Raw genomic sequence first — 26581 nt, 5'->3', positions numbered from 1 at the left:
GACGTGTTACCCCACGTCTCTGCTGGGTTCTAAATCTGAGCAGATAGAACCCAACAGAGAGACGCGTTACCCCACGTCTCTGCTGGGTTCTCAGTCTGAGCAGATAGAACCCAACAGAGAGACGCGTTACCCCACGTCTCTGCTGGGTTCTCAGTCTGAGCAGATAGAACCCAACAGCGAGACGCGCTACCCCACGTCTCTGCTGGGTTCTCAGTCTGAGCAGATAGAACCCAACAGAGACGTGTTACCCCACGCCTCTGCTGGGTTCTACCTTCTGAGCAGATAGAACCCAACAGAGAGACGCGTTACCCCACGTCTCTGCTGGGTTCTCAGTCTGAGCAGATAGAACCCAACAGAGATGTGTTACCCCACGCCTCTGCTGGGTTCTACCTTCTGAGCAGATAGAACCCAACAGAGAGACGCGTTACCCCACGTCTCTGCTGGGTTCTCAGTCTGAGCAGATAGAACCCAACAGAGAGACGCGTTACCCCACGTCTCTGCTGGGTTCTCAGTCTGAGCAGATAGAACCCAACAGCGAGACGCGTTACCCCACGCCTCTGCTGGGTTCTCAGTCTGAGCAGATAGAACCCAACAGCGAGACGCGTTACCCCACGTCTCTGCTGGGTTCTAAATCTGAGCAGATAGAACCCAACAGCGAGACGCGTTACCCCACGCCTCTGCTGGGTTCTCAGTCTGAGCAGATAGAACCCAACAGATCCATCTCTGACCCCAAGGGCCTCAGTCAGCAGGTCAGACGTTGGTGACAGAGATGTGAGGAACCATGATGGAGGAACCATGATGGAGGAACCACGATGGAGGAACCACGATGGTTCTTCCCTAACTCTACCCCTAACTGGAGAAATTAGATGGTCCAGTTCTCCAGAAGCTGTTGTTCATCTCAGGTTGGATCTACAGATCTTAAAAACTTGATGAGTTCTAGAAAAGTAGAACTTAAATGAGGATTTAGCGTATTTTCACCGTGTCAGCAGAGGTACCAGCAGGAGAACCTTGTAGGTAGGGATGGGTACTACAGTACTGTTTCATGTAAAATAAACGGTACCATGTTTAGGTACCTAAACGCATCATTGTGACACAGGCAGTGGAAGAGTGGTTGATTTTCCATGCCGGACATGAACGTCTCACAGGAATACTGAGGAAGCACCTGGTCACTGCTGACAGTCACTTTCTCACTATATTTAACGACTTTTCACACCCATCCAGGCCCAGAAAAAGGCCACTAGCCAGAAATCAAGAACTTTCCTGTCTTATTTGTCACTTTGTGTGACGGCACCAATCGTTCTGCAGTTAATGTTCCCTGAGCGCTGTCTGACAGGCAGCTGCTGCCTCGCCTGCGGAGAGGAGAGCCTCTCCGTTTCCACACTGCAGATGTATCCTGCTCTGGATTACAAAGTGGGATAAAATATGCTTTCTAAAATACTCTTTTTATCTTCTTTTAACCTGTTGCACTAAAATAATTCACACAACGCTTCAGTCCCTCGTTTACTCTCTGCCTCTGATAGCCGTTGTTTTAGTAAAAATAGTATTTATGTGCTGTAGATTCAGGCAATGCACTGAAATTTATAAATTATTTAATAAGGTTCATTTATAGCTTCACACAAGTGTGTATTATATATATATATATATATATATATATATATATATATATATATATATATATATATATATATATATCAATAAATCATATATATATATCAAGAAATAAATGTGTTAAATTGAAAAAATAAGACTTGTTGTAATTAAACTAACATTTATGATCACATGAACACACAAACGTACTGAACATATGTTCCGTTAAGTAGCGGTACCGATGTGAAAAGTACTGAACATATGTTCCGTTAAGTAGCGGTACCGATGTGAAAAGTATTTGTAGGTTTGATGATTATATTTAGCTTCATGTCCCCAAGTTCAGACACATTTCTGCTGTTCAGCAACTCAGGGGCTCAGATTAGTTTCTGTTTTCCTCAGGCAGCGCTGGCCCCGCGTCTCTGTGTGTGTGTGTGTGTGTGTGTGTGTCTGTGTGTGTGTCTGTGTTGTGTAGTGTGTGTGTGTGTGTTTGCAGTTTGCTATATAGATGCAAATTCATAGAAGCAGATTAAACAGATTGTGTCTGGTATCTGTTGATGAGCTAACACTGCCCAGCGGGATGATCCTGTGTGTGTGTGTGTGTGTGTGTGTGTGTGTGTGTGTGTGTGTGCGTTTAATGCGCCTTCTGTTACAAAGGGAGAAAATGAGCCTTCCAGCTATTTAATGTCAAGGCTTTCAGATGACGGCCACACACACCCGCAGTCATTACACTGAAGAGGCTGACGAGGCGCCGGAGCCCCGTGCCACACAATGGATTCACACACACACACACACACACACACACACACACACACACACACACACACACACACACACACACTAAACAACACACACACACAGTAACACACACACACACACACACACACACACACACACACACACACAGAGCGAGTGGGTGTGTGTGTGTGGCGGCATGAATGGAGGGATTTAGACGTCTTCCTCTCGTCAGGAGGAAGAGGAGGAGGCTTCCATCCATTGTGTGTGTGAGGAGCCGGCAGCGAGCATGCTGGGAAATGGTAATGAACTGGAACTGTCTCCCTCTGAAGAACATTATATGTTTACAAGCTGCTGTCTCTGCTGAGGAACGTCAAGCAGGAACCATGCAGCTCCGCTGGACCCCGAGGAAGCCCGGTTCCTCGTGGAGCTGTGAGGTTCTGGTTCTGTCCCGCAGCAGGAACCTCGTCAGATCAACCTGCACAGGAAGCCTGAGGGTCTGTGTAGAACCTCAGGCCCATGAATGTGAGTTCTTGAAGGCAGGTTCTGGTCTCCTGGGGTCTAGGAACCTGTCAGGAACCACAGCGGTCACCATGAGCTCACCTAAGAGGGAAAGGTCCGCCGCCTCCTCTGCTCGGTTCCTCTGTTCTCTACCAGCAGAACCAAGTTCTGACACCAGGCGAATGCTCGGTTCTGCCGGTTCTGTAGAAATAGAACCGTGAAGGCCAATGTTCTCCACAATGTAAAAGCTTCCTTCACCTCGCTGCCGGGTTTAGTCCTCTCCACCAGAACCAGAGGCTGGTTCTGATCTTTGGGTCCAATGTTCCCTAAAGGTCAGATTAAAGCAAAACACAAGAACTCATGATTGGAACAGTTCCTGTAGGTGAATGAAGTCAGAGTTGACTCTGAACCATGAAACAGAACCCAGCAGAACCAAACGGGCCTCTAAACCATAAAACAGAACCCAGCAGAACCAAACGGGCCTCTAAACCATGAAACAGAACCCAGCAGAACCAAACGGGCCTGTGAAGCAGACCCGTTTACAGGTACAATGAGTGAGATGGTCATAGCAGAACCGCCCTGCCTGGTCCGGTCCGGGTTCTCAGCTTAACAGAACCGCCTGCCTGGTCCGGTCCGGGTTCTCAGCAGAACCCTAACTGAAAGCTGTCTCTTGTCCCTGCAGCCTGTCTGGTCCGGTCCGGGTTCTCATATTATCAGAACCGCCTGCCTGGTCCGGTCCGGGTTCTCAGCAGAACCCTAACAGAAACCTGTCTCTTGTCCCTGCAGCCTGCCTGGTCCGGTCCGGGTTCTCAGCAGAACCCTAACAGAAAGCTGTCTCTTGTCCCTGCAGCCTGCCTGGTCCGGTCCGGGTTCTCAGCAGAACCCTAACAGAAACCTGTCTCTTGTCCCTGCAGCCTGCCTGGTCCGGTCCGGGTTCTCAGCAGAACCCTAACAGAAACCTGTCTCTTGTTCCTGCAGCCTGCCTGGCCGGCCCGTCTCCAGAATGTTCTCTGGTCCAGTCCAAAGACGACGACTTCGACTGGGAGCAGGGGGACAGCAGAACCCGACCCAACAGCAGCCCGTGGATCCCTGCTGGTAAGTTCTAATGCCTTTGGTTCTGATCTCAGTCCTTCCTGTTTCAGACACGTTCTTTATGGTGAATGTTGTTTCTGCTCTGAGAACGTCTGTCTGATCTGCAGCGGTACCGACTCAGACGCACCCCCCCCCCTCTTTAAGTTCTCTGTAAGTTCTCCTGATGTAGCGACGGACTCAGGTTCTGCTGAGGAACCCGTCTGGCTCTGGAGCATCTTAAGCTCAGGTGCTCTGCAGAGGAACCTCGTTATTAAGTTGAATGAGTTTCTCATGAAGCTGGTTCCGACCTGCAGATCATCTGAACATCTGTGTTCCTCAGGAACGTAGGCCTGACTCAGATGACGTTAGAACACCTCCGGGTTCATCAGCATGTTTGGAAGGAACATCATTGCTCTAATTTTCCAGGCCTTTAGTAGAACGTTGTCGGGTTCTCCTAAAGGGTTCTGGATGTGGTTCTGGTCAGACTGGTTTATTGATAAGGGTAGTTCTTGTTCTCATGGACGTGTAGAACATCATTCCCCAGGATGTGGGAGTTAATTAACCCGTTAACGAAGCGTTTACTGACTGCTCGTTTAAAGGAGCGCCCAGTTCTAGGGTTCCGTCTTTTTGTCAGAAGCTGTGGTCCCGCGGGTTCTACTGCAGGTTCTGCTGCGGGTTCTGCTGCAGGTTCTACTGCAGGTTCTACCCCCTGCTCGTTGGCGGCGTAGTGAAGTATGCAGCAGGCGCTTTAACGCTCGGGTTCCGCGGCGGCAGCCTTTGTCTCCTCTGCAATCGACCCGCCACACTTGTGGCTGAGTTATGGACGGACAGCCGGAGTTCACAGCGAGCCGCTGATAACGCCGCGGCGCGTGTCGGTGCGTGTCGGCGCGTGTCGGCGCGCACGCCGTTTGTCACATGCTCGCAGAGGTTAAGCCGCTGACGAATGAGAATGCAGCAGTCCTAAATCACAGAGCCAATCACGTGAGAGACAGGCTGAGCGAGGACACACAGGGAGGAGGCGGTTACTGTCCTGCTTACCGTGAGTTATGGAGGAAGAGGAGGAGGAGGAGGAGGAGGAGGAGGAAACGGGTTCTGCTCCTTCCTGCCTTCTGGTTCTGAGGGACCGTGTGACTAATTACAGACAATCCGACCAATCAGACGCTGCTGTCCCACAGACACACACACCTCCTCTTCATCCTCCTCTTCATCCTCCTCCTCCTCTGCAGTTCGATCTGGGCCCGGCTGATGTGTGGAGCGCTGAGCAGGAGGAGGCAGGACATTAAATCTCAGGAACCCTCCTCAGCTCGGCTGCAGCAGCACACTTTCACCCTCAGACCCAGACCTGGTGCCGGGTTCTCCGACCAGAACCACCACACACCTAGGAGCCTTACAGCACCAGCACTTTGTCACAAAGGAAAGTTTTAAGATTAGTCTTAAAAGTAGACGGGGTGTCTGCCTCACGGACCAAAACTGGGAGTTGGTTCCACAGGAGAGGAGCCTAAAGGATCTGCCTCCCATTCTACTTTTAGAGACTCTAGGAACCACCAGCAGACCTGCAGTCTGAGAGCGAAGTGCTCTGTTAGGAACATACGGGGTAATCAGAGCTCTGATATATGATGGAGCTTGATTATTAAGGGCTTTATACGTTAGAAGAAGAATTTTAAATTCTATTCTTGATTTAACAGGAAGCCAATGAAGGGAAGCTAAAACAGGAGAAATATGATCCCTCTTGTTGATTTTCATCAGAACTCTTGCTGCAGCATTTTGGATCAGCTGAAGGCTTTGAACTGCATTTTGTGGACTTCCTGATAGTAAAGAATTACAATAGTCCAGCCTTGAAGTAACAAATGCATGGACTAGTTTTTCAGCATCACTCCTGGACAGAATGTTTCTAATTTTGGCGATATTCCTGAGGTGAAAAAAGGAAACTCTGGAAACCTGTTTAATATGGGATTTAAATGACATGTCTTGGTCAAAAATAACACCAAGATTTTTAACTTTATTACCAGAGGCCAGGTTAATGCCATCCAGATTAAGGGATTCGTGTCAGAATTTAAAATTATGGGATGGAAACGTGAGACTGCAGGATCAGTTGGAGAACTTTGTCCCCATAAATCTTGTGTTTACTGTGATTCTGTGAAGACGTTCTATCATAGAGGTTCCTTTACCTGGCGCCGGTTCTTCTGAGCAGACATGTTTGACTGTCTTCACGGCAGAGTTCCTCCTCACAGCTTGTTTTCATGCTGAACTCAGCGGCAGCAGCAGCAGCATGGAGGCATCGATCGGCCGCTGATTGCAGGCTCCATTTAATGTTCTTAGAAATGGAACAAGTTCAATCTAATCTGAGGCTTGTAGCGCTGCTGTCAGTGTGAACAACAGTAATCTCCCCTAATACGCTGCCGCCGCTGCTACTGCTGCTCACACACACATTATAACACACACACACACAGTAACACACACATTATAACACACACAGTGACACACAGTAACACACACACATTATAACACACACACAGTAACACACACACACACATTATAACACACACAGTGACACACAGTAACACACACACATTATAACACACACACAGTAACACACAGTAACACAGTAACACACACACATTATAACACACACAGTAACACACACACACACATTATAACACACACAGTGACACACAGTAACACACACACATTATAACACACACACAGAGTAACACACACACTTCTCAGCTCATTCCTGCAGCCTGACGCGGTTCTGTTGAACCCAGCAGCCAGATGTTCTGCTGCGGTTCTCCTGCTGCGGTTCTCCCGCTGCGGTTCTCCTGCTGCGGTTCTCCTGCAGGTGGGAGCGTGGAGCCGGCGCTGCGGTCCGGTATAAATAACAGAACTGTTCCCACCGTTACATCAGGGATATTTTTAGGTTCTGCAGCTGTCGGCCACCAGCAGCTCAGGTTCCACTAAATCTGCTCTGAATCAAAGCTAGAACCTTTGTAGTGGACCAGACTGGGTCTGACATCCAGAACAGAACCAAAGGGCTCAGCGTGCCCGATGCTACAGCATGTAGAACAGGTTCCACTGTTCTGCCAGTCTGGTTCTGATGCCTTCAGGGAACCTGCCAATAAGATTCAGATTAAACTGGTTTATTTACACCTCATCAGAATTTGTTCTGCATTTATTTATTTCCTGTTCTTTGGTTCTGCTGCTGCCATGTAAACTGTTCTAATGTTCTTATTTGGTTCTGATGCAGTGATTGTTCTCCAGATGGGGTCAGATCCTGTTCTTCACGAGGATCGTCGTTATTCTCCTCACCTCAGTGTTGCTACTTCTACCTAAAGCGTTATGGTTCTTCACTGGTTCTACGTTCTCTTGTCTGAACATTCTCTTTGTTCCTCGCTGTCAGATGTGGTTATTGACGTTCTGGTTCTACTCCTGTTCCTTTGTTTGTGTCCATCTTTTGTGGTGTTCCTGAACGTCTCTGCTGACAAAGCGGTTCTGCTCCTGTCTTTAATGTCCTTGTCTCCTTGTCTCTGTTCTGCGTGTGTTCTGATCCAGCAGTGAAGTTCTGCTGAAGGACCCGACCTTGTTCTGGTCGGGTTAGGGTTCTTGTTCTGAGAACGTTTCTCTCACTTCCTGTCTGGGAAAATCAAGGCCACTCGAGCCAGAAAATCAAAACATTTTGTTTTCTTCATCAGTGGGACTTTTGTGTTCCACGCATCAGCAGGTGGTTCCTTGGTTCTTGGTTCTTGGTTCTTTGATCCTTGGTCCTTGATCCTTGATCCTTGGGTCCTTGGTTCCTTGATCCTTGGTTCTTGGTTCCTTGATCCTTGGTTCTTGGTTCTTGGTTCTTTGATCCTTGGTTCCTTGGTCCTTAAACCTTGGTCCCTGGTTCCTTGGTCCTTGGTTCCTTGATCCTTGGTTCTTGGTCCTTGGTTCCTTGATCCTTGGTTCTTGGTTACTTGATCCTTGGTTCTTGGTCCTTAAACCTTGGTTCTTGGTTCCTTGATACTTGGTTCTTGGTTCTTTGATCCTTGGTCCTTGATCCTTGGGTCCTTGGTTCCTTGATCCTTGGTTCTTGGTTCTTGGTTCCTTGATCCTTGGTTCTTCGTTCTTGGTTCTTTGATCCTTGGTTCCTTGGTCCTTAAACCTTGGTCCCTGGTTCCTTGGTCCTTGGTTCCTTGATCCTTGGTTCCTTGGTTCTTGATGTTTTCTGGTTGTTACTGCAGGTTCTTGGGTAGAAACACAGTTTTTCTTCATGAACATCATATGTTCTGGTTAAGAACTCTGGTTCTGTGAATGCTGTCCTCTGGCGATGAGGGTTCTGCTGATGTTCTGTCTGCGTGAGCCGGGCCCTGTCAGTCACAGCTGAGGGCCAAAGCAGCGTCTCCAGGATTGAATTGATTGGCTCCAGTCAGAAGAACCGGGGGGAACAGAGGGAGGAACGCAGGAACACGCTCTGTGCGGATGCCTTTGGTGTGTCTCTGTGGGGTTCAGGGTGTATTAATATTTCTAATAGGCCTGTTATCAGCTCACTGCCAGCTGTACACAACAAACACACACACTGGAGCTGCAAGGCAAATATAAACACACACACACACGCTGGGCCGGCTGTGTGTCGTGTGATAATTCCCACAATGCCTTTCTGTGTCAAAGAGACCTGGAGGTCAAAAGCACTTTTCAGAGTGTGTCTGTTAAAATGAGTTAAACACAAACACACACTTTCTGGCTTTAAAGTCATAAACAGATCACACACACACACACACACACACACACACACACACACACACACACACACACACACACACACACACACACAGGTAAACAGCGTCTAAAGGTGAGTCGGGCCGCGCTCACATTCTTCATGAATTTTACTCACTGTGTGTAGTTGTGCTGCTTGTTGTTGTGTTAATGAGTGTGTTAAAGGGTTTATCAGCGTGTCGGCACGCCGCTGCACATTCACATGCTGCATGCATCTGCACAGCGTGTGTGTGTGTGTGTGTGTGTGTGTGTGTGTGTGTGGGGGGGGGGGGACAGCCCTCTGCCAAACCACTCACTGCTTCCTTTAGGGACCAGGAACACTGACAGCGCCTCAGACTCTCCTCAGCCAATCAGGCGAGGGCTCACACTGACACTCTGCCGCCCTATTGGCTGGTTTGATCTCATACGGGTTCTTTCAGATCATTCAGCACGATAGAACCTGCACACAGGAACCCCCGTTAAGGTTCCTAGGTTCCTTCACATGGAAGTGCTCCCCTGCTGCAGGTCCTCTGGGGTTCCTCATTAGTTTAACCTGTGTGTACTTTGGGTTCTATTGGGTTCTGTTTTTAGAGAACAGACCCCCCATTCAGTGTTTGCTGATGAAACCCTGGTTCATCGGTCCATTAACTAAAGGTAGAAGGTCTGCTGGGGGGGTGTTTTCACCGCGCCGCCATCTTTAAATCCCTCCTGGTGGCTTTAGGCCCCTCACCCTAAAGGGTGGAGCGTCTCCTAAATAAGATAAGATAAGATAAGATAGTCTTTATTGATCTCACAATGGAGAAATTCACTCGTCACATCGGCTCATACAAGAAGGTGCAGAGTAGGGAAGGTGCATTCAGTTATATACAGTCAATCTTCATATATACAATGGATCAAAAAGAATACCAAAAAATACAAAAAAGGAAATAGGAATGGGTATATGATGTCTCATTTACATTCTTAGTGGTCTATATATATATATATATATATAAATAGATGCATCTGCTGCTCCGTCCACACACCAGCATTGATGCATGTTACTCATGACATGACATATGGTGCCATATCGTTCTAAACCCACAGGCAGGGGAACATCTCCATCGGTTCCTTCAGGGTTCTCTTGGTCTGGTGGAGCATTCGGCTTTCCTTCCACTGAGGAGCTCCGCCCAGCTCTCAGTTTGCTCCGTTTCATCTCCAGAACATGTTGATGGATTATCTTTACTGTGAATCAAACAGAAAATACCAGAACCCTTTGGAGTGCAGAACTATCCCCCCCCCCCCCCCCCCCCCCCTGCAGTCGGTATCTGTGGAGCCTTCAGCAGCAGCTCCATGATCTCGCCTCATCTGGACTCTGGGGTTCTGACCCGTTCCTCCAGGCTGGACCGTTGTCTCTGGTCAGCAGAGATCTTCACGTCTGACGGCTCTGAACTTTGACTAGGCCATTGCAGCAGAGCTGAAGACCCGGACATGTGTTCCTCACCACGCAGGTCACTGACATCAGCCCTGACCTAGCTCACGTGTTTTATTAGATCCTTTTGTTCCTGCAGCTCAGTGTTCTGACCCGGTTCTGGTCCAGGGAACCAACTGGACCAGCAGAACCCACTCATCTCTGCGGGTCACCCAGTACTCTTGGTTCCTGCGTCCTCGTGCCAGCTGCACGGCCGATCTTATCTGGAGTCTCCGTGGACTTCTTCTGCTGTCCCATATTATACTGTGGGGTGCTGCCCCTCCCCCACCTGTTGCTGCACACTGAATGCCAGCTGGCTTAAAGAGCTCTGCTTACCAGGACGGCAACCTGAGCCGAGTAGAAAACCTTCAGAACACAGAGTCAGGATGTGGACACTGAAGGAGCTCCAACATTAACAATGCCCAGGTGGTGGACCTATCAGAGGGAAGCCCACCTGGACGCAGGTGAGGGTCTGGTCTGCAGGATCTGTGTCACATTACAGGACTGCAGAGACCAGGACATGTCCACCTGAAACCCCCCCCAACTGAACCCCCCCCCAGCAATGTGGACGCGATGCTGAATCTGTCTGCAGATGTCAGATCCTCACCCAGATAAACTGGAGAACATCAGAGAGCTTCCAGAGGCATCATCACCGTGTTCTGGTCCGTTCATTGCTGCCGTACTCCTGATGCTGACTGACATGGTGACTGAGAACTAAAGGTCAGAGGCTAGCTGCCTGGTTCTGGTTCTGGTTCTGGTTCTGGTTCTGGTTCTGGTTCTGGTTCTGGTCCACAATGGTTCTACTGCCTGTGTGTTAAATAAATGTGTGACTGCGCCTTTAAACTGAAGTTTGATGTTCTCAGAAATGTGAACTTTCAATCAGCTCCTGAAATAAATCCCTGAGAGCAGGAAGGCAGGACACACACACACACACACACACACACACACATTAACACACACAGTAACACACACACACACACACACACTTCCTGCTGGGGGGGGGGGGGGGTTGGTAAATCTCCTCAATGCGCTGCAGCTGCCTCTCCTCACGTCTCGATACAACTCCGGTAATAGAATTACGCCTCCGTGTGTGTGTGTGTGTGTGTGTGTGTGTGTGTGTGTGTTACTGTGTGTGTGTGAGAGCTGGCTCTGACGGGATTGGTTTGCAGCTGGCAGGGGTCAGCTGTGATTGGCCGACAGGTGAGAGGGGCGGGAGGTTAACGAGGAGAACAAGCGCCGGGACACGGATGGCAGCTGAGAGTGTTTTTGAGTCCAAGGCTGCAGTTTGTTCCTCTGGCTCTCAAAGTGACGCCTGGGTCCACAAAGCGGGCTTTAGCAGGCTGATGATGTCATTGCGGGCTGATGATGTCATCGCGGGCTGATGATGTCATCGCGGGCTGATGATGTCATCGGCGCTGTGAGGGGATGATGGCGGCCTGTGAGGTGTCACATGCTCCCTGTGGGGCTTTAAGGGTTTTTGGTGGTGCTTTCCTGCAGAACGCAGCGCTGCAGAGAGGAACGTCCTCCTCCACCCGGGCCGGCTCAGAACCCAGCAGAACTCCTGTACGGTTTGGACCGGACCGGCTCAGAACCCAGCAGAACTCCTGTAAGGTTTGGACCGGGCCGGCTCAGAACCCAGCAGAACTCCTGTAAGGTTTGGACCGGGCCGGCTCAGAACCCAGCAGAACTCCTGTACGGTTTGGACCGGACCGGCTCAGAACCCAGCAGAACTCCTGTACGGTTTGGACCGGGCCGGCTCAGAACCCAGCAGAACTCCTGTAAGGTTTGGACCGGGCCGGCTCAGAACCCAGCAGAACTCCTGTACGGTTTGGACCGGACCGGCTCAGAACCCAGCAGAACTCCTGTAAGGTTTGGACCGGGCCGGCTCAGAACCCAGCAGAACTCCTGTAAGGTTTGGACCGGACCGGCTCAGAACCCAGCAGAACTCCTGTAAGGTTTGGACTGGGCCGGCTCAGAACCCAGCAGAACTCCTGTAAGGTTTGGACCGGGCCGGCTCAGAGAAGCAGCCTGTGAGAAACAAGCGCTAATCAGAACATTTCCATGTGAATGAACTCATCAGGGCTTGTGTTCTTCATCAGCAGCTTTGTCCTCCTCTTCCTCGCTCCCTGCCGCTGCCTGATTAAACCTCTTGTTTTTCTAATCGATGCTCCTCAAGGGCTATTGATCTGCTGACACACCCGGCCGGTACCGGCCCGGCCCAGATTAAATGGATCTCAGGGCGAAGCGGCCGTTTGGGTCTGCGGGTCGATGCGCTTTGTGTCACCCACAGATTCCTGCAGCCGCTTTCAGAGAGCAGCGGTTCTGGAGCGGTTCTCCAGGTTCCTCTGAAGGCCCGCAGGTCCCAGCTCAGGAGGTCCAGAACCTGCTGCAGCCTGGAGGAGACCCGCCTCACACTGACTTCATCTGGCTGTCAATCATCCATTCATCATTCATTCATCCATCCATTCATTCATTCATTCATTCATTCATCCATTCATCCATCATTCATTCATCCATTCATCCATCATTCATCCATTCATTCATTCATTCATTCATCCATCCATCATTCATTCATCCATTCATCCATCATTCATCCATTCATTCATCCATTCATCCATCATTCATCCATTCATTCATTCATTCATCCATTCATCCATCATTCATCCATTCATTCATTCATTCATCCATCATACATCCATCCATCATTCATCCATCAATCATCCATTCATCCATTCATCATTCATCCATTCATCCATCATTCATCCATTTATCCATCATTCATCCATTCATTCATCAATCATCCATTTATCCATCATTCATTCATCCATTCATCATTCATTCATCCATCCATCATCCATTCATCTTTCATTCATTTATCCATCCATCCATCGTTTATCCATCATTCCTCCATCATTCATTCGTTTATCCATCATTCATCCATCATTCATGCATTCATCCATCCATTCATCATTCATTCATCTGTCATTCATTTATCCATCCATCCATCGTTTATCCATCATTCCTCCATCATTCATTCGTTTATCCATCATTCATCAATCATCCATCATTCATTCATCATTCATCCATTCATCATTCATCCATCATTCATCCATCATTCATTCGTTTATCCATCATTCATCAATCATCCATCATTCATTCATCATTCATCCATTCATCATTCATCCATCATTCCTCCATCATTCATTCGTTTATCCATCATTCATCAATCATCCATCATTCATTCATCATTCATCCATTCATCATTCATCCATCATTCATCCATTCTTCCATCATTCCTCCATCGTTCATCCATTCATCCATCATTCCTCCATCGTTCATCCATTTATCCATTCATCATTCATCCATCATTCCTCCATCGTTCATCCATTTATCCATTCATCATTCATCCATCATTCATTCATCCATCCATCATTCATTCATCATTCCTCCATTCATCATTCATTCATTTAGTAATATTAGTAATATCATCTTTATTGTCATTCAAACATACATCACAATGAAATGTCTTCTCTGCATCTTAACCCATCCCTTTGGGGAGCAGTCAGAATAGTTCTGATAGATTCTGCTGCTGTCCAGTCCAGGACTGGAGGCTGGACCTACGCTGGTTCTGACCCGGCAGAACCAGCGAGGACTCGTTTCTGCTCAGAGGAAACTAGACGTTCCCTCTGGACGTCCTGGTGCTTCCTGGTTCCATGTTCTCTAACAAGGTTCTCTGGAGGAGGAGCAGCCCTCAGCATCACAGAGCCTCTGCCGTGCTGAACAGGAGGTTGATGCTGGTCCAAAGCTTCTTCATTGATGTTAATAATAATAATAATAATAATAATAATAATAATAATAATAATAATAATAATAATAATGATTGAACTTTATTGATCTCACAATGGAGAAATTCACTTCTGCTTTTAACCCATCACCCTTGGGGAGCAGTGGGCTGCCATGTGCGGCGCCTGAGGAGCAATCTGGGGTTAAGGGTCTTGCTCAGGGACCCAGAGTGGCGCCGCTGGGGATCGAACCGGGTACTGTTATTTAGACCACAGCAGAACGTTCAGCTGCTGGCTGAGCCCATTCCAGATGTTCGTCCAGGGCTGGCATCTGGATCATCTTCTGTTATGGAGCCAAACAGCTCTTCTTCTGGACGGGTCCAGTTTGTTGAGCTGACCAGATCACCAGGACTCTGCAGCAGCATCAAGGCAGATTCTGGGATTCTTATAAAAACTTTGGTATCTTCTAATTTCTCTGCCTGACCAGAGTAGATTGGTTTAATAGATTACATTTTCAGGGAACAGGACTGACAGCCGTACCGCCGAGGCTTCGCCACAGGCCGCTTGCTCTCCTGCTGTTACTATGGAGACGCCCTTCAACCCACACAGAGAGTTTATAAAGTGGGAATAATTAGAATTTCACAGAAACTTTGTAGAAACAGACTTAAAGGAAGTGAAGGCAGCGAGCGTGGATGACTGACAGCTGTAGTCAGGACATGGAGGCATGAACGCACACTAATGAGGGTGTGGACCTGCACACACACACTTCAGTGCTTTTATTCTGAAGTCTTCCTATTAAAGCGTTCCACTTTGCACCGAACGAGCAGTTTGTGTCTCAGTGCTGCTGATGAATTATTGATAGTCTGCTTTAATGCTTTTATTGTCCCATCTCTTTAGGTAACCATCATCTTTTTATAGCTTAGTGCTTTTAATCTGAAATATATATACTGCATGTGTATAACTCTTATTTCAACAGTGAAAACAATATATTTTTGTTTTGTAAGCAGCCTAATTATAGAACCATGATGCTCAGGGAGGAGTGGGCTGTTCTTTATTACCTTCAAAAGAGAGTATTTTATTTGTTGTAGTCTGGCAACTTGGGCTTTTATTGTGAAAGTCTACAGGCTTTTTTTGTCTTATCTGGTGACCCTTAGGTTCTTCCTTCCTGTTTGTGAACACGTCGGGCCGTTACATCGGTCAGCGTGCTCAGCTGCTGCTGCCACCGCTCAGAGAGAACGACACTCACTGCCTGAGCTTCCAGTTCTACCAGGCAGGAGGCCGAGAGGGCGCCGCACCCGCAACCCTCAATGTCTACATTAAAGGTGCGCTCTGTGGTGTGTGGGCGGAACTCCGTGGTGTGTGGGTGGAGCTCCGTGGTGTGGGTGGAGCTCTGTGGTGTGTGGGTGGAGCTCTCAGGTGTGTGGGTGGAGCTCTGTGGTGTGTGGGTGGAGTTCTGTGGTGTGGGTGGAGCTCTGTGGTGTGTGGGTGGAGCTCTGTGGTGTGTGGGTGGAGCTCTGTGGTGTGGGTGGAGTTCTGTGGTGTGGGTGGAGCTCTGTGGTGTGTGGGTGGAGCTCTGTGGTGTGGGTGGAGCTCTGTGGTGTGGGTGGAGTTCTGTGGTGTGGGTGGAGCTCTGTGGTGTGTGGGTGGAGCTCTGTGGTGTGGGTGGAGCTCTGTGGTGTGTGGGTGGAGCTCCGTGGTGTGTGGGTGGAGCTCTGTGGTGTGTGGGTGGAGCTCTGTGGTGTGTGGGTGGAGCTCTGCGGTGTGTGGGTGGAGTTCTGTGGTGTGGGTGGAGCTCTGTGGTGTGTGGGTGGAGCTCTGTGGTGTGGGTGGAGCTCTGTGGTGTGGGTGGAGCTCTCAGTTGTGTGGGTGGAGCTTTGGGGTGTGTGGGTGGAGCTCCGTTGTGTGTGTGTAGCTCTCAGGTGTGTGGGCGGAACATTGTGGTGTGTGGGTGGAGCTCTGTGGTGTGTGGGTGGAGCTCCGTGGTGTGTGGGTGGAGCTCTGTGGTGTGTGTGGAGCTCTGTGGTGTGTGGGTGGAGCTCTCAGGTGTGTGGGCGGAGCATTGTGGTGTGTGGGTGGAGCTCTGTGGTTGTGTGGGTGGAGCTTTGTGGTGTGTGGGTGGAGCTCTCAGGAGTATGGGTGGAGCTCTGTGGTGTGTGGGTGGAGCTTTGTGGTGTGTGGGTGGAGTTCTCAGGTGTGTGGGTGGAGCTCTCAGGTGTGTGGGTGGAGCTCTCAGGTGTGTGGGTGGAGCTCTGTGGTGTGTGGGTCGAGTTCTCAGGTGTGTGGGTGGAGCTCTCAGGTGTGTGGGTGGAGCTCTGTGGTGTGTGGGTGGATCTCTCAGGTGTGTGGGTGGAGCTCTGTGGTGTGTGGGTGGAGCTCTGTGGTGTGTGGGTGGAGCTCTGTGGTGTGTGGGTGGATCTCTCAGGTGTGTGGGTGGAGCTCTCAGGTGTGTGGGTGGAGCTCTGTGGTGTGTGGGTGGATCTCTCAGGTGTGTGGGTGGAGCTCTCAGGTGTGTGGGTGGAGCTCTGTGGTGTGTGGGTCGAGTTCTCAGGTGTGTGGGTGGAGCTCTCAGGTGTGTGGGTGGAGCTCTCAGGTGTGTGGGTCGAGTTCTCAGGTGTGTGGGTGGAGCTCTCAGGTGTGTGGGTGGAGCTCTGTGGTGTGTGGGTGGAGCTCTGTGGTGTGTGGGTGGAGTTCTCAGGTGTGTGGGTGGAGCTCTCAGGTGTGTGGGTGGAGCTCTGTGGTGTGTGGGTGGAGCTCTGTGGTGTGTGGGTGGAGTTCTCAGGTGTGTGGGTGGAGCTCTGTGGTGTGTGGGTGGAGCTCTGTGGTGTGTGGGTGGAGTTCTCAGGTGTGTGGGTGGAGCTCTGTGGTGTGTGGGTGGAGCTCTGTGGTGTGTGGGTGGAGCTCTGTGGTGTGTGGGTCGAGTTCTCAGGTGTGTGGGTGGAGCTCTCAGGTGTGTGGGTGGAGCTCTCAGGTGTGTGGGTGGAGCTCTCAGGTGTGTGGGTGGAGCTTTCAGGTGTGTGGGTGGAATTCTCAGGTGTGTCATGGTGTGTGTTTGACCTGCAGAGAACAACAGCCCTCTGGGAATTCCGGTCATCAACTCATCTGGCCCCGCCTACCATATCTGGAAAGGGGTGGAGCTTGCTGTATCCACCTTCTGGCCAAATCACTACCAGGTAACTCCCACACCTGCAGACCAGGTAGCTGCAGACGTCCTTCACTCGGATTGCTAAAAACTCTAATTTGTTATATTGCTGTGAATGAACCTAAGACACTCACTGAACCTGGAGCACCGAACCAGACCTGAAACAGCTTCAGCCTAGTGAGGTTCTGGTTCTGTGGACCCGCTCAGAACGTTCGGGTTCTGTGGACCTGCTCAGACCGTTCTGGTTCTGTGGACCCGCTCAGAACGTTCTGGTTCTGTGGACCTGCTTAGACTGTTCTGGTTCTGTGGACCCGCTTAGACTGTTCTGGTTCTGTGGACCCGCTCAGATCGTTCGGGTTCTGTGGACCTGCTCAGACCGTTCTGGTTCTGTGGACCCGCTCAGAACGTTCTGGTTCTGAGGACCCGCTCAGACCGTTCTGGTTCTGTGGACCCGCTCAGACCGTTCTGGTTCTGTGGACCCACTCAGACCGTTCTGGTTCTGTGGACCCGCTCAGACCGTTCTGGTTCTGTGGACCTGCTTAGACTGTTCTGGTTCTGTGGACCCGCTCAGATCGTTCGGGTTCTGTGGACCTGCTCAGACCGTTCTGGTTCTGTGGACCCGCTCAGAACGTTCTGGTTCTGAGGACCCGCTCAGACCGTTCTGGTTCTGTGGACCCGCTCAGACCGTTCTGGTTCTGTGGACCCACTCAGACCGTTCTGGTTCTGTGGACCCGCTCAGACCCAGAAATAGAAACTGCAGCTCAGACATGCTCTGCTTGGATGTGGTTGATCTGTAGTGAAGCTTCTTCATGTGGCTTTGAAAGCTCTGTCTAACTGCACCAGGGCTGTGGCTAATTGCTGCAACACACACACACACACACACACACACACACACACACACACACACACACACACACACGCACACACACACACACACGCACAGAAACAGCGATTTACAGACTCATAGCACAGCAGCACACGAGGCCTCAGGACTCAGCAGTCAGTGAGTTTTAGGCGCTACAAAAACATCTCTGAGATCGTTTCCTGCTGCCAGGACTTCTGTCTTCATGCTTTCCTCTAGTTGGTTCTGTTCTAACCCTCAGTTCTGTTCTAACTCTCAGTTCTGTTCTAACCCTCAGTTCTGTTCTAACCCTCAGTTCTGTTCTTCTCGTAGGGTCGGTTCTAACCCTCAGTTCTGTTCTTCTCGTCGGTTCTAAGTCTGACACACAGGGGCTTCCCCAGAGCAGTGCAGCTGCAGCTTGTTCAGTATAAACATTTCTTCAGTGCTGTCTTTCCTCTCTGAACGTCTGTCATTAGGGTGGAGCAGGAGAGGAAACTGACAGCACTAGAAGCTTTTTTAAGACGTCACAAGGCAGAACATAACTCAATTCTCTTCATTTTATTAATACCAGGCTGTGCAAAGTGCTACATGTTGATGGTATCAGGGTAACTCTCATGACCAAAGGCTTCGTTATCAGAAGGAACCCTACAATAGAAACCAGAACTTTTATTTGACCAGATTCCCTTTCATCAGGTGAAAAACACATTTGGTACATTTGGCAAAGTTGTGCCAAAATCACAGGTCGCCTGTCCCACTGCCCACTAAAAACTTTTTGGAGCAAATATTCTTCAGCTGATTCAGTCCAGATTAGCAGCAGTTATAGCTAAGATGTGGAAATAGAAAGTTGGTTGAGTTTCAGAATTTTTTTTCTTTGTTTAATCACATATAAATCAGACATAGTGACATTTACAATACTGGAATAACATTCTTTATTGTCTTACCTTCACACAGATACCAAAAGTTTGCATTTACAATTTATAGCTGTGGGAATTTACTTGATTTATGTCAGGTGTGTAATTTCAGGAGGAAATAGCTTCTTTTTTACGGCAACGTTTGGATCACAGGAAGGAAAGCAGAATTGGATCTGTTGGTTAAAACTAGAAAGCAAATAAAGTGATACCGGGCTAAAGTTCTGATGACATCACACCCAGAGAACCATCGGGTTCAGCCTCGGTTCTAAGGTTCCAGTCAAGTTTCTCCACAGAGGAAGAAAGAGTGATTTTGAGTTGAGCAGCCAATCAGAGACACACATGCAGGTGTTTAAAGCTGCTGCCCCATCATCACAGCATGGCACACTAATTAGCTACATCACCACGGCAACAACACATCCACCTCATTAGTGATGGAGTTAACGAGGGAGAGAGAGAGAGAGAGAGAGAGAGAGAGAGAGAGAGGAGGCAGGATGGAGAGAAGGAAAGGCAGTGTGGGGAACGAGTGTTGGAACAGGAAGTGGAGGAAATCAGATGGAGGGAGGAGTGCTTCCTGTTTTGGGCCCCTACAGGAAGTGTGGCAGCAGTTTCCGTGGTGATAAGATTGTGGAACGCGCACACACACTCTGAGTGTTTGGAGGAAAAGATTCCCAGAGAATGCCACAGCTGAAGCATCCATGAGAGGCTCATTAGAACGTGAATCACTGTCATCAGAAGGTTTCCTGTTTGTTGTTCCAGTCGGGCCTCGCTACGTTCATTAAAGCTCCTTATTTCAGAGAGAACGTCTCACAGTTAAACAGCTGAACACATTAAAGTGAGAGAAAGCTGTAAAAAGCCAACTGAAGACGTTTAATGGACGGAGAATATTTGAAGTTCAAACATATGGGACATTAATACAAAAACCCACGAAGGAAGCCTTTCTTTTTAATGTATTTTGGTCCAATCTGAACATCTGAGAACTGGTGGAGAAAAGAAACTTAGACCAAGACTTCTGGACCAGTGTCTTCAGGCTTTCAGTACAAACACCACATGCACAAGTAATAATGACTTAGCCTCAGTACCTGGGCACAATGCTGTCCCTGAGTTCTCTGTTCTTTCACATTCAACAGGCTGCGTGCTCATTTGTCCTCTGGGAACACCACACATGCTAGGATATCAGGGTAGGACTGTCCAACATGTTGAATATCCAACATGTTGAATATCCCGCGACTCGAGGTCGAACCGGTGTCGACTCTTAACAAATCACACACGGCAGAATAATCTCTTTTAAGAGACGCGCCGATAACCGCCGCCTCTAGGAGATCTGGGTGAAAACTCCTGCTTTGTGAACCAGCCTTTAGACAACAAGTTTGCTCATCCAACAGTTGGGCTCCAGCATGTTTGGTATTTCAGTAGATGCTTGAAGTTTCCAATAAAACTATTTTTTTCATGAAGAAGAGTTTGAATAAAGAGTAAACTCTTGTGACTGGGACCTCAGCCTAGAGACACTTGGACCGTCTGGTCTCTGATCATCAGCTGTGGACTGATCTGTGTTTGTAAGGTGGTGTTTGAGGCGGTCAGCACCGGTCAGAGAGGAGTCCTGGCCATCAAAGACATCACTCTGCAGGGACATCAGTGCAGTAAGTACACACACACACACAATTACAGAAAGCCCCGCCCCTCATAGAGCAGGCCTCTAATTGGTTAACGAAGTTTGACCACCTAATTGGATAACAATGTTAAAAGTTGAGCTGGCATCGTAGAAACAAGGTCAAAGTGTGTATGTGTGTGTGTTATTGTGTATGTGTGTTATTGTGTATGTGTGTTATTGTGTATGTGTGTGTGTGTGTGTGTGTGTGTATGTGTGTGTAGGCAGGGGAGCTCATTAAATATAAATTGATTAGCATGGACTTTGATCCATGCGTCTGTTTATCTAGCTGCTCGTCCAAAGAGCCAGTTTAGATGCTGCTTTGTTTTTTAAGGAACCCACAGAACAGTGTGTGTGTGTGTGTGTGTGTGTGTGTGTGTGTGTGTGTGTGTGTGCCTTGAATCAACTGTGACACATTGTGTTTCTGGGCCTGTTTTAAGGTCAGAAACACACAGCAGATGACTTACTGTAGCCTGCCTCATCAGACTAGGTGTCCCTGTTGATAATGATGTGTGTGTCCTCAGTGAGCACGCCACACCCGCTGCACATTAAAGGCGTGGAGGTGAACGCCGGCCAGACGGCCACGTTCCAGTGCACGGTGAACGGGCAGCCACAGAGTCACCTGTTCCTCTACCTGCAGGTGATCATGCTCGCTCTGACGTCAGGTAATGATCTCGTTACGCCGCCTTCGTGTCTGACGGCCTCTCCTCCGTCGCAGGGCATGGGAGGTCGCCAGGCTATCGCCAAGGAAACCAAACCGGTGAACCCTCGCCGGTACGTGGCGAGCTTCGATGTCAAGAACACCACCAAAAGCGACTCTGGACGCTACCGCTGCATTACCCAATCAGAGCAAGGCGTGGGCGTGTCCTCCTATGCTGAACTCACAGTTAAACGTGAGTGCTGGCCTCTGATTGGCTGCTGGATGTCTTCACCTGTGTGCATGTCATCTCACCTGACTGGCGTCACTGTGTGTGTGTGTGTGTGTGTGTGTGTGTGTGTGTGTGTGTGTGTGTGTGTGTGTGTGTGTGTGCTTGTAGTTCCAGCTGAGTGGATTTAAACAGGAAACATATTTTTCAAGCCTAACCCGCTGCTTAAGTTATGGTTGGTTAGGTTATGGTTGGTTAAGTTAGGGTTGGTTAGGTTATGGTTGGTTAGGTTATGGTTGGTTAGGTCAGGGTTGGTTAGGTCAGGGTTGGTTAGGGTTAGGGTTGGTTAGGTTATGGTTGGTTAGGTTATGGTTGGTTAAGTTAGGGTTGGTTAGGTTATGGTTGGTTAAGTTAGGGTTGGTTAGGTCAGGGTTGGTTAAGTTAGGGTTGGTTAGGTCAGGGTTGGTATGTACTGGTGATGGGTAGGACGAGGTCAGGGTTAGGCCATAGAAAGGGACTCGGTACTCGGTTAGTTCCAGGGTTTTTGCAGACGTCGCCCCCTCTGGTGACCACCTGTAATGACAGCAGAGTTGTGAATGTGCAGTGGAGAAGAGGAAAAGCATCTGCCGCTGCGTCTGCTCAGGTCTTTGTTTAGAGGCGTGACGTGTTGTGAGGTAGGAAAGCGATGAATATTGAAGTTAGTCCGTGTTCTCTCGCTAATGCACAGCACGTCTCACCTACGCGCTGCCCAGAGGATTCGGCCTGAATCACTCTCTCAAGAACGGACTAATAGAGGCAACTTCTGTTAATAGAGGAAAATATTACAGGTCAGGCAATCTTAAGGGCAGGTATGGTAAATAAAATAAATCACACTATATCGCACTATAAACCTTTAAAAAGACTTGTTATTTTTCTTTGTTTTGAAGATGAATCCCTTCAAAGTAAAAGCCTCTCTGTCCTGTGGCAGCTCGTGTGCACGCTGACACGTAGCTGCGTGACTCGTTAGGCGTGTTGTGACCGTCAGACGGCCGCCAAGCGAATCTTTTATCTGCAGCTGCTGCAGGGATTTCTGGGAGTCGGTCCGATCTGTTCCCACATCCGTTCTCTGGAGAACATTGAAAGAAGTTTCATGCTTTGAGCCGGACCGGTCCCAGTAACGTTTAATGTCTCCTTGTGAAGTCACCTGATCCAGTCTGTCAGAACCGCCGGCTGCTCTGAACCTTCCTGGGTCCAGGGAGGATTGGTTCTTGCTGAGGAACCAAAGAACCGCAGAGTTTATTGATCACAGGGATCTTTGTGAAGAGCTCCTCCTGCGATCTCCTTAGTGATCGGTTGGTTTTTGCTGTAAGACTTTCTGATCATTACATCATCAATATCCAGAACCTTTTGTCAGATGATAAGAACATTAATGATTGTTATTAGCATTAAAATTATTCATTATTATTGTAAGTTTATAACGCTGATATTTATAGCTGAAGGTCAGCCTGCTGTTGATCTCAGGAGGACAGTTAGGGACCTGAGAAAGGTTCCTCTGGGTCACCTGATCCGTCAGCGCTCCACCAGTTCTGGTCCTGAGGAGCGGATGTTGATCTGCGATCGGCTGCTCTCTGATTTATAACCTTCCTGTGGATCTAAATATCAGCCATGAACCCACCTGGACTCCCAGTCAGGGAGGAAGATGAGGAAGACGATTCTGCTGCTTGTCAGTTACTGCAGAGTGGATCAGAACACACACACACACACACACACACACGCACACACACACACACACACACACACACAGGTTGGTGAGGGGATGCTTAATGGTCACATGACCCAACCTAAGGACTGTAAACACTCTTCATCACTCATGTTTCAGTGTGTGTGTGTGTGTGTGTGTGTGTGTGTGTGTGTGTGTGTGTGTGTGTGTGTGTGTGTTGGATGAACTGGGTCAGGAGGAAGTGGAGCAGCTCCTCTGAGGATTCTGGGTAATAGAATCCAGGTCTGCTGTGATTCGCCGAAGGTCACGAATATTAATTAACTCGTTAACTTTTTCTCCCCTCGTTAAGAGACCAGTGAGACCCTGAGGAGTAGCTGTGACTATGTGGTGGACTGATCCTGATTCTTTCGGTCCCTCAGAACCCCCGGTACCCATTGCCCCACCTCAGCTCACTGCGGTTGGTGCCACCTACCTGTGGATCCAGCTCAACGCCAACTCCATCAATGGAGATGGACCCATCATCGAGAGAGAGGTGGGTTCTGGTCCATTGCTCAGAATCAAACTCATGGACCTGCTTACCTGTGATGTGTATAGGTAATGGCTCAGTAGATCTGTGTTCCAGTCAGAAGCTCAGGTTATATTTCAGAACTGAGAGTGGTTCTATTGGACCGTAGAACCATTTCAGTGGTGAGTGTGGGATCATTCAGCAGGTTCTACTGATCTCTGTTCAGTTACTAGAGGTGTTCTAGAAGGACTTCTAAATACACACATGGAGATCTGGGACCACCAAGAGAGCTTCTGCTAGTTGAAGTTTTCATGAAGGTCCAGGACAAATTCTCAAAGCTTTTACTGTTCTCCTTTAGCGGTTTCCCTGGACCTTGATGAGGATCTGGTTACGTTGGAGGAGACACAGTGGAAACAATCCACAGCAAAGCATTTGTCTCTAAAACTGTTGCCATGGGTTGTGATGAAGTTCTGGTCGTATATTGCATGGGTTCTGCTGTTAGCTCGGTTTAAAAGGTTTCTTTTCCACAGACCTGCAGACGCTGTGTCTCTTTTCCAACTCATTTCCTTCCTGGGAGCTGCAGGTCCAGGATATATTTCCTGTTCAGCGCTGTGTGTCCACCATAAATGACCCACATGCTGCACCAACAGGCCCCCAGGTTCTGCCTTTGGTGTTCTGCTGACTGAGCTCATAAATGAACACGAACAGTCTGGAGTTGTGGCGTTTGTTAATCAGAGTCGTCTGTCGTTCTGGTTCATCCTCTGGGCCTGGTGTAAACATCAGCTACTGAAGTTCTAGAGATCTTTGACCAGGTTCTAGTAGTCTCTGCTGAAGATCTAAGTAGATTAGAGGCCTATAAGAAATGGATGGAATATGTACTAGTGACCCAGAACAAGGTTCTTGTTTCCAATAGCAACGGTCCCTTTAAACGTTCTGGTCGCTGGTTTTGTAATAGTATTAGTAATAATAGTAATATCATCTTTATTGTCATTGAAACATACATTATAACTAACCGGGTACTAGCATCCTCCTCTGAGTGCGAGCGCTGCTCTAACCACTAGACCACCACTCTTCTTTTGGATTCCAACGTTGTTCTGGTTTCCAGGTGGAGTACCGTACGATGAAGGGCATGTTGATCGACACCACACCTGTCGATAAGACCACCCATAAGATCGGACACCTGGACCCAGACACGGAGTACGAGATCAGCGTTCTGCTGACCAGGCCCCTGGAAGGAGGGACAGGAAGCCCCGGGCCGCCGCTCAGAGCCAGGACCAAGTGTGCAGGTGAGTGGACTTGGCGTGGGAGTTACCTGACGGATGGCTCCTCTGTGCGCCTCCTCTTCTCTTCAGGAGGTTAATGTTGGACTCATTAATGCTAAGCTGCGCTAGCTCATCAGGTGGCTAATGGCTAGCGGTGAGCTCGTTAAGGCAGCGTGCTTCGTTAGCGTGGCGCTCATTAGCCCTTAGTGCTTAAACTGTACCCCTCATCGCAGTTGTTTACTGGGTGGGTGAACACACACACACACACACACACACACACACACACACACACACACACACACACACACACTGGTTTAATGTGTGTGCAAACAACTAACAGGATGTGATTAGCAATTAGCTCACTAATTAAACAGGTGCAGCAGCCACTGAGCTGCAGAACTCAGGAGGTTTTTGTTCTTCGTACGTTTCCTTCTTATTTATTATCCAGATTTATTCTTATTAGGATTCGGTTCCAAAATGTTGGCGGTTTTATGTCCTGTTCTTTTTCATATGTCACTAGTAACACATGAAGCACAAACTGAGTTATAAAATATTTAACTTCCATTAATAATAAATATTTACAGCTCATTAAAAATACATTTAGAGTGAAAGCTGTTTATGGAGTAATTACTCCGATTTATTTTGGCAGAATAAGTGGATTATAGAGAAAAATAAGGATTAACCAATAACACACCTGTATTATTATTGTTATTATTATTATTAGTTCTCATATTTTACTCCAAGTATGATGAATATTCAGAATATTCAGTTTTTCTCTGTTCTCATTCCCCCATCCAGGTTCTACCTGAGCCCAGAGCTTTTCATAATTAATGAGAACAATTTAAGTTATGGTAATATAAATATAATACTATTAGTTACTATGATGACCGCAGTGTCAGCTTAAAAGCCTGCCTGTACTCCGGGTTCTGTCCGCGGTCGTGTGCTCTTTAATCCTCTGAGAATGCCGGGGGGATGGGGGGGGGGGGGGGGGGTTCGGGTGCTGCTGTGTTTTTCTGTTCCTGAGGCGGTGTGTTCGGGTGCTGCTGTGTTTTTCTGTTCCTCAGGCGGCGGTGTGTTCGGGTGCTGCTGTGTTTTTCTGTTCCTCAGGCGGTGTGTTCGGGTGCTGCTGTGTTTTTCTGTTCCTGAGGCGGCGGTGTGAGAATGAGCGTGTCAGGTTTGGACTCGCTGGCGCTCAGACCTGCTGCAACATGACTGCTTTCAGCGCAGCCGCCGCCACCTTCTAATAAACACATGTTCCACCCCCCCCTCTGCCAGGTTCTCCTTAAAGGTCCCTCTGTGGCCTCCTGTCACCGTTCCTGTGGAGAACCTTCATTCAGAGGGTGGAACATGTTCTCTGCTCTGATTCTGCTCCCCAGGAACCTCCCTCTGTGGTTCTGGAAGGAATTTAAGTTTTTTTTTCTGAGGTTCTGATTGATATTAATGGAGGTAAGATGAAGCTCCTTAACTGATCTAGGTTCTTCTAGAGGACATTCTGATGTTCCTCTCAGTGTTCCTTAGATGATGGATTTTAGGACATATTTTCTGACAGAAACAGATTTCAGTAAATTTAGATTTTGTTTCTTGTGGGGTTCTGGATTCTGTATGGATTTATATTTCCATGGTTCTCAATCCTGTTTAGGATAGGCTGGAAGTTCTGCTAGATCTGTTAGATCTAGATTTCTTTCAATTTGCTTATTAATCTTGTGAACATTTACAAAGTAATGACCTACTTGAGGAGTTTCAGTCAGGCTTCAGAGCTCATCATAGCACTGAAACAGCTCTGGTCAAGGTCACTAATGATATTTCTGATCATTTTAATGGGGCCACTGGAACACAATATAGATCTGTGAGGAACGTCTATG

The 26581-nt window shown here is 48.6% G+C and overlaps 1 protein-coding gene across 14 annotated transcripts in view; it reads left to right on the top strand.

The window, feature by feature from the left end:
- Positions 1-26581, top strand: part of LOC105921370 (receptor-type tyrosine-protein phosphatase mu) — a 134342-nt gene that overhangs the window by 26093 nt on the left and 81668 nt on the right. For 13 of the 14 annotated variants that reach the window (XM_036125654.1, XM_036125657.1, XM_036125648.1 and 10 more), the window contains exons 2-9: positions 3799-3915; positions 15006-15173; positions 16912-17021; positions 20301-20379; positions 20912-21027; positions 21106-21280; positions 23372-23484; positions 24563-24743. In XM_036125654.1, the coding sequence (XP_035981547.1) occupies positions 3799-3915; positions 15006-15173; positions 16912-17021; positions 20301-20379; positions 20912-21027; positions 21106-21280; positions 23372-23484; positions 24563-24743 (1059 nt within the window). Of the gene's footprint in view, positions 1-2504; positions 2622-3798; positions 3916-15005; positions 15174-16911; positions 17022-20300; positions 20380-20911; positions 21028-21105; positions 21281-23371; positions 23485-24562; positions 24744-26581 lie in introns of those variants that run through there. The other variant, XM_036125653.1, reaches the window with a different exon arrangement.

Source organism: Fundulus heteroclitus, chromosome 21 (assembly GCF_011125445.2).
Source record: "Fundulus heteroclitus isolate FHET01 chromosome 21, MU-UCD_Fhet_4.1, whole genome shotgun sequence".
NCBI lineage: Eukaryota > Metazoa > Chordata > Actinopteri > Cyprinodontiformes > Fundulidae > Fundulus > Fundulus heteroclitus.
The sequence above is the reverse complement of the archived record's forward strand: the minus strand, read 5'-3'. Positions and strand labels throughout refer to the sequence as shown.